The following is a 16033-nucleotide window of genomic DNA, read 5'->3' as shown; positions in this document are numbered from 1 at the left end:
TATATACATATAAATGTGTATATATACACATTTCTGGAGAAAAAATTCGAAACTAATAGTATTTCCTGGATCATTTACAAGTATAGCAACGGCTTACAAATATAGCAACGGCTTTTTAATCCAAACCCCAATTTAAATTCAAATTTATGATCTAAGAAGAAAATGAGAGAAAAAGCGAGGGAGAAAAAAAGAGAGAGAGAAGCAACAAAGAATAACCTTCAACCATGATACTTTCAGCAATCTTACAAAAACAAAACTATGAAGAACTCATGTTCGAGGTGCAGTTTGAGATATCTAATATAAAGTAAAAGAAGGGTATATTATCATAGAGAGAGGTAATCATCACGTAACGTAGAAGAGCGTGAAGACATATGCAATTCATTAACTGAATCATATGACATCTTTCAAATTGAGGATAAATTTGTAAAATAAGTGGTGTTTACCTACCTCCGTCAGGCTCTCTTGTCAATACACAATAAAAACTAAAGGAAAGTGAAAGATACGGCCGCGGCACGAGTAGATAGGGTCATTATATCTTGCTCGATTGATAATAAACGGATTCTGATTCTTCTGCTGTTCTCTTTACTTAAGGACTTCACGGTATTTAGTTCATTAAGCTCCATTACTATTTCAATTACCTAAGAAGGTCATCATTACACCATTTTAAAATCCTTTAAAATGTATCATTGGTTATATTCACTTTTCTGTTCTCATACATACAATGAGACAAACAGATGAGAATGACAGGATGTACTTAAATAGGAAAACAAAAACATTGAAATTGTTTAAAACAATAAACAAAAATGTACATATAGAGAGACGTATAGATAGAGAGATATGCATAGATATCAACATAGACATCTATAATGACAACATATACAGACAGACATACAAGTAACATAATATGTACAGTTGAGAGATTAATTTGCTTACTGTTTTGCACCAGGAAATTTGACGCGAAATAAAAATGAAAAGGAAAAAAGTTGGAATAATTGATGGGGAAATGTCAACTGAAATAGATAGTGACGTGATGAAATGGATAAGATGTAATGGGTTGACAAAAGTGACTAAAACTGTCCTTTCTTTCTGACACATATTCCGCCAGATGAACGTGTACCATTGCGTGATAACAACATGTTGTAAACATTGTGTTCATTCAGCTTTTATGTTAAATCATTCAAACTGATGAGATGAATTTTTGAAAATTGCTTTTATATGGATATTATTTACATTGCTATATGATACTACGATTGGGAAATTTAACAAAGAATATTGAGAATTTTGATGGAAATTAAGCAAATGAAATGATCGGGCTTTTGAAAGTTTCAGCAAATTTACCGTATTTAAATGTTTTCTTCTGACATTTCCTTCATTGATTGCTATGTTTTACAATTCTGAACATTTGATTGTAATGAAAGGATATGAAACATTAAAAAATTTAAAAATTGAACATCGCAAAAAAGAAAGGAAACTAAAATGTTCACATTTTCTTCAATCATTGATGCATCAAATAATTCCGTGCTTATGCTGATAAGCGCAAATTAAACAAGCAAGATAAAGAAATAAAGCGCAATTGTCCAAATAGACATTGGTAACACTCAAGATTATAAAGTAAACTGATATATTTCAATTAGATAAGCCAGACCGAAACTTTTGACCTGGTCTGACCTACAATCATGGTATCGATATCAATGGAACGTACAGTTGACTACTTTTAAGAACAGTATTATTGTTAATATTCTTATAATGCTGCAAAATAATCCCTATTGCATATGATTAAAGCATTTCTGTATTAAATATTCAAATATTTAAGTAATCTGATATGTTATGTCCCGTTTTTTCGGTCCCCATTAATGACGAATGTAATTGATTTATCCCAGGATTCATTATTAACCTGGCCAACAATTAACTGGTACTGAGAAATTAGCACTATACCACTCCGCTGTTCATCATTTTCCTATTTCCTGGTACGCGAATATTCCAATAATAATTAAAAGGTGACATCTGCTTCGTTATTTTCTACACTCGTTATTCAAGTACTGTTTAATTGGCAGGATTTTAAGCATCAAAATTTAAGTGTTAGAAAACTCACGATTACTGATAAGATCTGGGAAGATGTCTTTTAATTTCAAATTAGCTATTATTGATAGCACAAATTGGTTTTTGTCTGATGTAGGATATTTGATCTGTGCGATAGTAATATTAATATTAATTTAGGAAGAGAAACAAGAAGTCTTGATGAAAATCTGATCAAAGAAATCTGATGAAATGAATTAAAATTAATTGATAAAAATTGGAACAAGGACAAATTATGCATTAACCATTTCTAATCTCTGTTCTTCCTGGATCTGAAGTCTGCATAATCATGATATTCTCCTTATCATTTATTGCATTTGTTGTTGATGCTGTCAAGAAAAGTTTCGCCGAAATGCTACAAATTTAAATTGTTCAATAGTAAACGGAACTACTTCACTATCATCACTTATCTCTTACACCACAACATTTAAAACTTTGAGCTAAAATTAAAATTCTTATTTGTATCGAATTAAAATTCAAATACTTGAACTTATTTTTAAGTATTGCATTTCAACCTTACTTTTACTTGTTTTTTTCTTCAAATTCTCTTCACGTCGAGTGACTTTCTTTATTGAAAACAAAAAAAGACAAGAAGTGTATCAAATATATTCCCATTTGAATCTTTCATTTATTTTGAATTCGTTTCGAAATTTTGTTTTTTTTAGATAACAGGTCGATGAGTAAAGCGAAACATTGGGTAGTTCAAAGTTTTCATCTGTTAAGCTGATAATTAATTAGTGTTACAAAATGGTTGTCCGCTCCTATATCTTTCAATAAATTATTATTGATGTGAAGCTATTAAAGTATTACTTCATTTGCTGAAGTGTCATTTCGAAATCGAACAGCCCTGCTAATTAACTTTAACTAATATTTCTTGTTGGAGTGAATCAATTCGTGATTTTGTAAGATGAAATATAACATAATTCTTACAATAAGTATTGAAATTCAAATGGACAGAGAGGAAAGGATCGAACTGATGAAATTAAATTTGTGAATTCCAATTTGAACGGAATAAAATATGAGAAAAAAAGAGATTTTTACAATAATGAATGAATTGTCTTTCTTTCTTTCTTTTATTCGAAATAAAAATGATTGAATTGATTGATCAATATTCATTATCATTCAACGTTTGTTTACACTTACTACAATTAGTAATTACACTTCTTCGCTTGTTTTTTTTTTTTTTTTACCACACATTCTCTAACTAATTGAATTATAATTGAATTTATTTGAACTTACAGAATTAATTCGAATTGATTATTTCTAACGATATAAGAAGAGAAATTGATATTGTTAGGAATAGAACTTTCTCAGTTTTCCTCCTGTAATTTTATATTCTTCGTTTCTCAAAAAATCAGATAAATCAATCAGCGAAGGAGAGGGGAAGAGAGAAAGAAAAGGAGAAAACGATGGACGAGAAATAGTAATTGTTGTTGCGATGGCAATATTGAATAAAACAATGGAAATGACTAGAAATCATTGTTATTGTTGTAAATAAAAATAATTCCAAAAGGTAAAAGAAAAACAAAAGCAAAAAAGGAATGGAAATACTAAACTTTGCTACTTTGTTTAAGCCACATTCGATACTAATCTTCGATTTCGACCACTGACATTATCTTACCAATTGCTTAGCGCAATCATCAAACATCGGAGCGGATCTGTCTTCCATCTTCACTTCACCCCACTCTCTCTCCTTTTATTAATTTATCTATTAATCAATAGCTATCAATCAACAGTCATCTGTGTATGTTTGTGTATGCGTCTGTATGTGTCTGTGTGTGTGTTTGTGTATGTGTCTGTGCGTGTGCGTCTGTGTTCGTGCATGTGTCTGTGTGTGTGTGTTTGTGTATGTGTCTGTATGTGTGTTCGTGTATGTGTCTGTGTGTCTGTGTATATGTTAGTTCAGAATATTAAAATTCATTTTGATGTTTCATAAAGTTTCCAGCAATTTTTTATAGCATTTGCTCATTTTTTTCTTTTTCGTAAATGTTAAGCTTTTGAGCTTTCTCGATATCCGGTTTTGGCCTGAAATATTCCAGTTATGGTCCCGCTGTCCTGTTAATTTCTGATACGGTACGAAAGTAATCAGAGATTTCTCTCCGTCTTGAGGCGGACATAATCTTTTATTCCATCTTTTCTATTGCGCTAATGGATCGATATTTTCAAGTATTTCTCGCATCAAAATCCTTAAATTCATCTTTCTTCTCTTGTGTTACTTTAGTTTAAGAAACGTTGCATGTTTCTTTTTTTCTTCTTTTTTAAAGAAACAAAACAGTGAAAAGAAATACTTTTAACTAAATTAAAAGTTTTGATTAAATCAAAACTTTCGATTAGATTAAAAGTTAATTGAATTCAAAAGCTTAGCTATGATCTTTTTGCATTTCAGTACTAAATTGTATTCCTTCGATTTTTTAATGGAAAATATCTTTTTAGATCAAAATCGGATGATTTGAAATGAATGAATTTCATTATTGCAATAGAAATAATGAGTAACGTTTTGCAGGAGATCATCGATGAGTGGCAACGGTAGCAGACCTCCTCGACTTGACAATTTGCTGAAGTTGGATGGATATCTGTGGAATTATCAGAATGAAATTTGTCGTCGATATGGAGTATTCCTTGACTACTCGAAGAAAATTGAAGAGGTTAAGATTTTGTAGTACATCTAGCAAAATCCTAAATCAATAATCATTTTTCTTAAAAGTATATTATTAAGTTGGATCAGCCTGGATGGAATATGTTACTCTTTACATTTGATGAACAGCACAGTATAACGATGTGATATGTAAGGATGAGAATGTATATTTCATTGGATCTAACTCCAGTAGAGCATATTTCTTTTGACTTTATTAATTCTGAACAACAAAATTTTATGTTTACATTCAAGAGCGATTTTTAGTGTGGGGGGTGGGAAACATTCACAACAGCTTATCGAGAATATGGTGTTGTGGTGATGAAGGATAATTCAGTTCGTTGTCTGGAATGGGCACCGGGAGCAGAAGCCTTGTCGTTGGTGGGAGATTTTAGTAAGTTTGGAAATTCATTATATTTTAAGAAAAATGGGAATTATATTAAGCAAAAACAGGATTAAAGATTGAAAGTGATTGATTCGACAATTTTAATGAATGTAATTATTTTGCTGCAGACGATTGGAACACTGAATCCCATCCATACAAGAGACTGGAGTATGGCAAATGGGAATTAATTATTCCAGCTGATAAAGATGGTAATTGCCCCATTAAGCATGGATCGATAATCAAGGTATTTCTTTTGTTATTAAGGGTGATATGCTGGGATCCATCTTACGTTTCAAATTTTGTTGAGATGATAGCGCAGTTAGATTGGTGAAATAGATAGTTTGTTTGATAATATTCCCAATGTCAATTCAATACTATGATATATTATGTATAATGTATTATGAATGGAATCATATGGAATTTAAATGATCATAAGCTAAAGAAATATTTTCTGCATATTTGCAGGTTGCAGTAAGGAAAAATAACATATTTCGTTTTAAACTATCGCCTTGGGCTCACTATGTTACACGGCCAAAAGAAGCAACAGTTTACCATATGGTAAGCTATCTTTCTGTTTTTCCTTACTTTGTTTCAAGTAAAAGGCATACTAATAATGTGAAAAAAGTTGAAAAAAATCTACTTCCTGGATTCTCCAAATTAGTAGCCTATTTAATTAAATGCTAGTTAAGCAATAATTCTTTTTATGAAGCTTAGTGCTGACGCAGAGGTTATTTGTTTGTGTGTTTTTGTTTTGCAGTTCATGTGTTTGTTTCAAACGAGCAAATAAATTAATAATTATTTTATTACTCCTTTTTATAGCCTTTTTATAATCCGTCAGAATCGGAACGTTATGATTTCAAACATGCAAGGCCATCAAAACCAGAATCGTTACGGATTTACGAAGCACATGTTGGAATATCTAGTTGGGAAGGCAAAGTCAATACCTACAAGAATTTCGCGAATGATGTTATTCCAAGAATTAAAAACAAGGTACTATTCCTTTCCATTTCACATCAGATTTCCCCTGCGATATTTTCAGCTACGGATAACATATAATATGTTCCAGGTTATAACACCATTCAACTAATGGCCATTATGGAGCACGTTTACTACGCCAGTTTCGGTTATCAGGTCACTAGTTTCTTTGCGGCATCAAGGTTTGCTATTTAATTTTCCGTTTTAGTAGACTATATTTTAACTGAGGTAGGGAGACTAGGAGAAAAGAAGTGAAGATTGTTCCGACTGAGTTTAGAGAGATTATAACTTACAAACTTGTCTTGAGAAAAACGCGAAAACATTAATAAATAGTGTTTTGTAGTCGTTGCGGGACACCGGAAGACTTGAAATATCTTGTTGATAAAGCACACGAAGCGGGTATCCTTATCTTGCTTGATGTGGTACACTCGCATGCTTCAAAGAATGTGGATGATGGATTGAATGAGTGGGATGGTACTCAAAATAGTTATTTCCACGACAATAACCGTGGATATCATAGCCTTTGGGATTCACGACTTTTCGATTACACGCAGAAAGTTTCGGAAGTCTTTGTCAAATTTTCTTTTTGAATAAATTAATTGTGAGTTAATAAAAGCGCTTCTAATTCTGAAATTTGAAGTTAATGAATTTCAGGATCGAAACCCTCCGCTTCCTACTTTCCAACCTTCGATGGTGGATTGAAGAATACGGCTTTGATGGATTCCGATTTGATGGCGTAACATCGATGCTATACCATTCTCATGGAATTGGTAAATGATAGACTGAAATACTTTATGAATTTTATGAAAACTGGAGTTAAGTTTGTGAGTTTTAGTGACCGAAAATGCTCGTTTTACATGTTTAGTTCAAAATTCTTTGGTTAATTAATACAAGCTGTATCTTAATACGGTTGTACCCCGAATATAACCATATGTGAATTATGTATGAGGTGGAGACGTTTCAGAAGTTGTTACTGCAAGTTAATCAGGTTTTTACTGATTTGAATGTTATGGCATCAATACGGGATAGTATCTTGACTAGTTGGGATTTCCTGAAAATTGTATTGTTGTGTCAGTGTTATTACGGCTCCCTCACAACAGTGAACCTCTGTGTATTTTTCAGAAAAATTTGTTATCGCAAAAGCTTTAGACAGTAACGGTTAATGATATAATAGCATTTCTCTTGTTTCTGTAAGCAAAAAGCTTATATAAAACAAAAAAGTTTGGGAATGTAGGACAGCGAAATTTTAAATGTCCTTCAGGCATACTGAAGAAATTCAGTGTTTCGCATAGATTACTGTTATTACTGTTTTGAATTACTGTTTATTTTCTGCTTTATATTGTGTCTATACATGAAATTTGACATTATGTATCAAATTACTGTTTTGGATTTCACTTTCAATTAGTAACAAAATAATGTTAAATTCAATGTATAGTTTGTCCTTCTAATGACTGGAAAAATTAAAAAAAGGTCGAAGAATCATTTTACCCCGACAATCTTTTATGCCTTTTATTGACTGTTTGAAATTTTTGTATTTTTAGTTTCTAAATTTTCATTTTCACTTTTTGAATCTCCAATTTAAATCAAATGATCGCTTCATCATTAGATTTCAGTAATCAGTAGAAGAATGGTTGTAATTTCAGCCGACGCATTAGATGGTGGTTATGACATGTATTTCGGTCTGAATGTTGATACCGACTCACTTGTTTATTTGATGCTTGCAAATTCGTTTCTGCATCGCAGATTCCCCCATATCGTGACGATTGCTGAAGTTAGTTCAATTTAACATTGCTATGTATAGATGTAGTCCGATTTTTAAATCCATCAAGTCTTAATTGAAGTAATAGTCGATGTTGTAATTTATGGAATTAACTTGATTGCTTTGCATACAATTCATCGGATGAATTGCCGACCTACCATAACCTTTCTCATCCTGCTAGCAAGCCTGTGATCCTTGAGTCATTAAACCTGTGACCCTTGGATCATTTATCGCTGCCGTTTCAGCTGAAATTAAAATTTCCTCTGAAAACGGTGAGAATAGAAGCACAACGTTTCATACTTTTGCTTTGCAGCTAGGAGATAAGTTACTAGACTTTTTGACCTGTTGTTCTGGGTTGCTTATATAGTTGCTCATAAGATATCCTTACAATTAAATCTTCGATTTCAATAAGGATTCTCTTCTTATTCCTTTTTCATTTTTTCATTCCTTTAAAATCAGATTCCCTTGGTATTTACAGATGGAAAGAACCTTTAGCAATTTACATTTTTCCTTTATGATGCGAATAATTGCTGTCTGCTTGAATAAACTAACAGTGCATTCAGGTTTTAATAATTTCTCCGTTTCAGGAAGTAAGTGGCATGCCAGCATTATGTCGACCAGTCGAAGAAGGTGGACAAGGTTTCGATTATCGCTTAGCAATGGCAGCACCGGATTTGTGGATTAAATTTCTCAAACATTTCTCAGATGAAGACTGGGATATTTCTAATTTGGTATTTACACTGGAAAATAGAAGGTAATCCCAAGGTTCAAAGTTTACTTGTTACTGGGTACTGTCCTTTATTATTGCGGTGCTCCTAACCTGCAACACTTCTAACAACTGTTAACCAATTCCAGATACGCTGAGAAGCATATTGCATATGCAGAATCACACGATCAAGCCCTTGTTGGTGATAAGACGATAGCGTTCTGGTTGATGGATAAAGGTCAACTCTTCTAATTCTTTCGGCTTTAACAAATGTTGACACGTTGAGTTATTTGTTGTAGAAGATATTCGAAAAGAAAAAAATTCAATTTGTAATTGTTGGGGAAAAAAATATTTCCAAATAACATTCGACAATGATTGTTGTTCATAGCCAATTAGGCGAACAGTTTTCAGAAATGTACGATTTCATGTCTGAAACAACACCGTTAACCCCAATAATTGAGCGTGGTATAGCATTGCATAAAATGATTCGTCTTATCACATATGGATTAGGTGGCGAAGCATGGTTGAATTTTATTGGTAAGGTTTTTTTTTCTTTCGAAATTTTAGGCTTCTCCAAAATCCACTATTGATCCAATTGGATTTAGATCACTGGTTAATCTTATCCTTTCACTAGGATCAACATCGCGTTCACGTTATGTTAGGCACTTCCTGGTTGTAAAAACAGTTGTTTGCATATATATGTCCTTATGTTGACCTTATATTTGATGGTGATGCTGATTGGGTGACATCCATTGGCCATTTCGTTCAATTAAACTTCTTTAAACATCTGTTGATTTCTAGCTATTAGCAGTAACGAATTATTCGGTAAGAAAACATCGGAATTACGAAAGCTATGCAGTTCAAAGAACGTTTAACTTTTTTTCGATTATTCTCTCAGCTAGTTCAGTTCAACTTTCAACAGTGCATCCACCTTTTATTAATAGGAAGTTGTTCCAGTGCGGAAAATATGTGGAAGGGACTAAACACCTGGTCTTTTTTAACTGCTTTGTCGGCTTTTTTCCTGAAAAACTTGAAATCTTTAAAATCCCCAAGTAAACTATTTGTAAAGAGTTGAAACATTTAGCAGTGCTTTTTTGCATTGGAAAAAATGCTACTTAACAAGAAATTTCTTTTAAATAAGCTTGTAGAATAATAAGTAAATAGTTAATTGTGACGAAAATTTTCTTCTGAAAGGTAGACTCTTATAAATACGGCACGTGTTTGTCCTCTTTCCAAAAGTATTACTGTTATCTGATCATTCTCGTGTCCTAATGATTCACAAGTTGTCACCCATTATGAGCTATCTTATTTAATTTATCCTTCAAGTTCTATGCTCAAGTTCTATGGAATTCCTTCATCTTTAATTTCTTTAGCAAAAAACAGATGAATTGAAATCTAATGATGTCCTGTACGTTCTTCCATAAGTTAGTTCTACTAAAGTTGTATTATATTGTTTATCTCAGGTAGCAGTACAGTCCAAAGTAGTTATTATTGGAATTTAAATTCTCCCTTCATAGCTTTATTCCATCCAGTTTTCTTTTTCAGGTAACGAATTTGGTCACCCAGAATGGCTTGATTTTCCACGTGTGGGTAACAACGAATCATTTCATTATTGCCGAAGACAGTGGAATTTAGTAGATAATGAGCTTCTTCGATACAAATATTTAAATAATTTTGATCGTGCCATGAATGAATTGGAAGAGAAGCATCTTTTCTTATCACGCGGGCCGGTATGAATAAATGTTTTAGCAACTGAAACTCAGTAAATAACTTTTAAGGTACCAAATTTAGTACTATATCGGATTCAATTGCATTCAAATGAAGCGATCATTTAAGTGAATAATCCCTTTACTAATAGTATGATGCAGAATTTTGTAGGCATACACTTCGTGGAAACATCAGGATGATAAAGTGATAGCATTCGAACGTGCTGGTCTTCTCTTTATTTTCAATTTTCATCCGCACAAGAGTTACTCGGATTATAAAATTGGTATCGAAGTAGCGGGGGAGTAAGTTTTTATGCTGTATAATGTGTCGCATTTCTTTAAATTTTTTGCCTATAGTTCATATATATAGAAAAAGGCTGGAGGAAAAGGTGGAAGCTTATCCGAGTTATCATTGGGGACATTTTAATTTCATAAATTTGCTTGCTGTGGAGAATTAGAAATAAGAATATGGTAATAACAAGGATTTACTGATTTCCCAAAGAGCAAGTTAATTCTAACAGCTTTTTGATCTAAAAAGTTGAAATTGATGTGGAACAATGGTGGTGACACCAAATGAAATATTTTGAGGTATGTACTGGCATTAAATAGTGATGACTCCGAATTTGGTGGTTTTAATCGATTGGACAAAAATCAGCATTACTTTACTTTCCCGGAAGGTTATGCAAATCGACGGAATCATCTTTGTGTATATATTCCTTGCCGTGTTGCTATTGTCTTGGAAAAAATAAGCGAAAAGTCTGCTTCCTGATTCTTTTTCATTTTTTCTTGAGATAAAAATAGTTATAGCGCAAGAAAACGTGAAATTTATATGTGTATAATATACATATGCTTTTACTATTTCTCTTTTTCCCCTTGATTATAACTTTTATTTTCTTTAAGGTCTTCCTTTCCTAGTTTTATTTTCTATAAATTGGACTGTACTTATGCTAAATGTTGAAGATTGTTAACTTCAGTTTTCGTTAATAATTTGTTAGTGCATCTATTAAGATATTTTATTCGTCTTCCTGTAACTTACTGCTTCAGCTTAGGAGGAGATCGATAACTAGAAGCAGGAGTTCTAAGTTTCAGACATAGTCATACTTTTAGCTTAATTTCATCAGGTTTTTATCATACTGATCGCATAATCCTAACTAGTCATGTCATATTATTCACTTTGGTCACTTTTCAAGTGATGTGCCATCACAGTATCCTTCAAATCTGTTAATAGGTAATGTCATCATTGTCAATTTCATATTTTTATCGCTTTTATGAGACAGATACATAATGAACTTAGGAATTGCTATATTTCACAAATTTAAAACAATATTTACTTACATATACCTAAATATGTATGTGTATGGGTTGAAGCTATTCCTTCCTTCTCACACCCTTTCATTGATTAAATTAAATCGTCATCTGTTCACCTGTAGAATTGTACTATTTTTTTCTTTATTTTTCTCTTCCTTCCCTTTTTTTCTTTTTTTTTGAAAAGGGTCATCGAATTATATTTTCTGTTCTTCAAATCATATGCTTGCTGTGCTTCCATTCTTTTTTCCTGATGCCATATTGTAATTTTTCTACATGAAATTTAAATTTGCAGGTTTTTATTCGACTCGTCCGTCATGCCTTAGATGATTTTTTTGTGTAGTTATAAATTGAGCTAATAAAAAAACAGTCTTATATCTTGTCAATGACACAATACATTTGGCTCATGTACGTCAACATTACTTGAAATTTTCTGCATACGTCCTATGCCTTGTTTGGTATTGCCAAGGTTTTACACCTGACATTTTATCAGCAGTTATCTAAAAATATTAGTCTTTAATGTAATCCGGAATAAAGACTTCACTTTATTTTGCACACTGTGATTGTAAAGACATCAAAATTATATTCTGTTAATTAATGTGACGAATAACTTTAACTAATAGAACCGTAACAAAGTCGGAAATATCCCACGTAATTGCTATAAGCTCTGTATCTTGCTTTCGATAATTTGTCCAAATTATCCTTGCAACTTTTACTCATCTTACCACGATCATATCTGGAAAAAAGAACTTCATTCACCAATGTTGAGTAGCAAGGATAAAAGTTCGCTTAATTAAAAGTTAACTGTTAATTCCTTCATTGTGGTAGAATGACTGGAAGGAATAAAAATATATGTTTTAAAAAATCAATCATTTCTCTTGGAAAATTAGGAATTTTTTTATGAAGGAAATTTCATTGCCGAGTGGATTTTTGAATGTTTTTGGAATTCACTTTTTTTTGTAAATTTTTTGTGAATGTGTAAATTTTTGAAGCCAACTGGAATTGATATTTTTCAGCATTCTTTGTGAAGAACAGAAATTTGTAAAATTTCAACTAGTCTTTCAAGTCCATCCTACACTATCTACCACATACTCACATTTATCACTTCTAATTATCATTAAATAGGATTTAGAAAAATCTAAAATTTTAAACTGCAAAAATGTGGGATGTGACAGAATGTAAGATGGAGTTGATAATTTAAATATGGTAATAATGGGAAGTTGATGAATTTCTCATCAGCAGCGCTTGAAGTGATAAATTAAATTAAATTATTCATTAAACTTGAAATGAAAATTGTAATATGTGATCGAAATAATAATCAGAAGAAAAGTATCAACACTTAAACAAAAAATAGTTTCTTCTTCCTAAAATAATTTGCATAAATGATAACAGTGCAAAAGATTTGTTGAATTTCTGGAAATATGTTGTTAAAATTTAAATTTGACATAATAATAAATTAAAACTAACGTGGTATCAGGTTTACATGATTTTGCGAATTTCTCAAGCAAACGAGTTTTCTCTTTTTCACTATCTTTCAAACATTCGTTTCTTTTGAACCGCCTAAAATCACCGGAATAATCATTCTCGACTTCCTGAAAATAAAATGAAGTGAGCAGTCTCAGGTAATGTTAGATGCACTGATTAAACGTAATCAGTAAAATTCCCGGGAAGCGATATTCTTAAATCTACTGCTGCAAGGTAACTTAGGTAACAATGCTTTATTGAAATATTATTTTTTAATAATTTGGAAGTCATTACCGGGTTATTTTTATCATCACTAGTACCATGTACATTGCGTTTCACTCGATTTCCATCTAGTTTCCTTTTAAGATCATGATTTAAGCCAAGATTATCATGACGGAAGTCTAAGAAATGGCTGGTCAATTCAAAATGTCGCTTTTTACGTTTTCCTTCCTTGCAAGAATCCAATGTCTGCAGCAAAAAAATCACAAACATTTCAATACACTCGGTCATTTTAATCATTTAATTAGAAAAAATTTTTTTTTAAAATTATTTCAATTAAAGAAAAAACTTTTAACGCTAACCGTAAAGTAATTCGCATTAATTTGTTCAAAATCCATCCAGGCAGAATCTACAGCTGTACGATTGTTACACTTCTCCAACTGCTTCTTATTCTCAAGACATTTCAAATTAATTTGTCGTCCACGTTTCTCAATCGCTCTTCGTGTTAATATATCGTTACATTTCTTAATTAATATTTCAGGTAAGGATAATCTTCCTACCTGTTCATTTTAAAGGGTTGCCATAAAAAAGACTATCATATTTATTAAAGATTATCATACTTATTACTCATATTAATTTAGAGAATGAATATACATATGAAAATATGCACCGCAACATATTGTTGAAAAGATGAATGAGATAAAAATGATATCATCAAGTAGACAATAGTAATTAACATTTTGATATAATTAATGAATCACAGTATGCTAAGATTATATACTCAGATGTGATTGGATATTACAGGTTGTATGCTAATATTTCCCTCTCATTCAATTTATCAAAAATTTTTGAGAATTTAATCCATAACATACCAAAATTTCAGCAATTGATGCCATCATAAAAGAGACAAAAATAATGAAGCCAAGAGGATGCATATTGTAGTAATGATAAGAGAATATTTGAATCGTATGAGATTCAGACGAAATAATAACGATGGCAGCAACTGACAATAGATAAGATGAATTGAAGAACACCTGTTCATGAAATGATGATTCATTTTCAACTCAAATCCTTTCCACATAAATTATCAAAGCATATCATTTATTGTTTTTAAAGTTTGTTTTGGTTGCATTGATGAAAATTATCCAGATTTCTGTAGTACAGTAAATGAATTGAATTAGGACGGTATTATTACTAATCTAAGTGTTGATGATATGTTAAATAAAAAAAAGAAAAAGAAAAAGAGAATACAAAAAATAGCAAAAACTAAATGGATAATTTAAAAGGACATTTCCATTCAGCTAATCAGTATTACATCATTTTTCTGTGACTTGAACGTCCCTTGCAAAAATTGCAGTAAGAATAGCATGTTAAATGGCCATAAGAATATACAATGAAAATGCAGCTGCAGTTTGCAAGATGGATGTAATTGCAAATAATCTTTGATATAATGTTTACAATCTATGGTTTTTTTTTTTTGTCTAGACTGATAACTTCTTTCATTTGCTTACTTTTTCAAACTCTAACAATAAGTTTTGCTTATTTGTTAAGCAAAATTGAGCTTGTTTTCATAAACTACGCTTTTCATTCCAACTTTTTACAAGTTTGTTCAAATATATCATACTGTTTAAGCTTTCAGCATTAAACAATAATAATATGCATAAACAAACTATTTCTTAAGCAGATAAACTATCTTCTAACTAATTCAACTATTTGACAATAAATTATTTCATTTAAATATATTTGTTACGGAGTACTTCTTCATAACAAATATATCTATTAATGAGGTTAAACCATACCAAATCATTGTCATGATTTAGAAAGTTGCTTGAATGAAATAAGAATAACTTTAATGGTAAAGGAGAACGGAAGTGACATATTGTGATGACAATGAATCGCTTTTACTTTGGGCATTATAAATTTGAATTCTGTCATCATAAAATGTTTCATTCGAAAAACGACATTACTGCTTAATCATATTAAATGGATGATGCTAGATTCAATTTCAAATATAAAAAAAAGTAATAAAGAATAAAATATTAGAAATGATATTTGAGTAATTCTTAATAATTCTATTAAGTAATTAGAAATTAATGCACTTCACTGGATATGTTTCCAAATTCAGCCTTTGTACCAATTGTCACTTCATATCTGAGGTCATTTATCACAAATAACTGCGTGGGATTTGTAATTCGATAGAGCGAAAAAAAAAAATTAATCGCTGAATAGTTTCTAAAAATTTATCGAGGATGCTGGTAAAGGTTAATGCTGCTATCGGGCAGTTTTCCAAAAGGAAATACCGGATATTACAGGAGAAACCTGCAGAAAAGATTTAATTTTTGAAATATTACACTGAAATATCTTAACTAACATAAATCTAATTCTAGTAAGCTAGCGTCGAAATTAATAACCTGAATTTGTAGTTCCTTCTGATTCTTTATTAGCTACCAGTAACTCGAAAAATGACCTTCTGATGTTGACCCAAGCTATCAGTTGTCAAATTATTTTGTCACTATTTACGAAGCTTTAGCTTCCCATGTACAATTTTTTCAAAAAGTTTAAATTTCTGACTATTTGTAGACTTCAATTTACTTGTACATTATTCTGCAAAATATTCACATTGCAAAGCATTTACTAATTATCATTACGGTTATCAGAATATAGGTAAGTTACCTTTATCAATTTCCATCCGTGACTGTGCTTTGTTATCACAGGTGCAAAACTGATTACAATTCAAACTTGAAGTAGAAGTCTTGTATCATTTCAAGGAAGCTCAAAACTAAGGCCAGATTATCACAGGTACAAA

General features: G+C 31.4%; 2 protein-coding genes across 2 annotated transcripts; one reads left to right on the top strand and one right to left on the bottom strand.

Annotated features, from left to right (window-relative positions):
* Positions 1 to 4589: 4589 nt before the first annotated feature.
* On the top strand, positions 4590 to 11309 carry LOAG_06995 (hypothetical protein; the record flags this gene model as incomplete). Its single annotated transcript, XM_020447313.1, has 15 exons — positions 4590 to 4721; positions 4976 to 5102; positions 5222 to 5337; positions 5559 to 5651; positions 5913 to 6083; positions 6225 to 6250; positions 6412 to 6554; positions 6773 to 6838; positions 7712 to 7839; positions 8415 to 8581; positions 8683 to 8771; positions 8945 to 9070; positions 10079 to 10263; positions 10412 to 10542; positions 10828 to 11309. The coding sequence occupies 15 exons, from the start codon at positions 4590 to 4592 to the stop codon at positions 11006 to 11008; spliced, it is 1881 nt and encodes a 626-aa protein (XP_020302443.1). The 3' UTR covers positions 11009 to 11309.
* Positions 11310 to 12094: 785 nt separating this feature from the next.
* Positions 12095 to 14191, bottom strand: LOAG_06994 (hypothetical protein). The gene is made up of 5 exons (XM_003142528.2): positions 14100 to 14191; positions 13590 to 13751; positions 13303 to 13476; positions 13012 to 13136; positions 12095 to 12280 (listed from the first exon to the last, which is right to left on the bottom strand). The coding sequence occupies exons 1-5, from the start codon at positions 14160 to 14162 to the stop codon at positions 12157 to 12159; spliced, it is 648 nt and encodes a 215-aa protein (XP_003142576.2). The 5' UTR covers positions 14163 to 14191; the 3' UTR covers positions 12095 to 12156.
* Between the last annotated feature and the right edge of the window lie 1842 nt (positions 14192 to 16033).

This window comes from Loa loa (genome assembly GCF_000183805.2).
Source record: "Loa loa unplaced genomic scaffold supercont3.22, whole genome shotgun sequence".
Classification (NCBI taxonomy): domain Eukaryota; kingdom Metazoa; phylum Nematoda; class Chromadorea; order Rhabditida; family Onchocercidae; genus Loa; species Loa loa.
The sequence above is the reverse complement of the archived record's forward strand: the minus strand, read 5'-3'. Positions and strand labels throughout refer to the sequence as shown.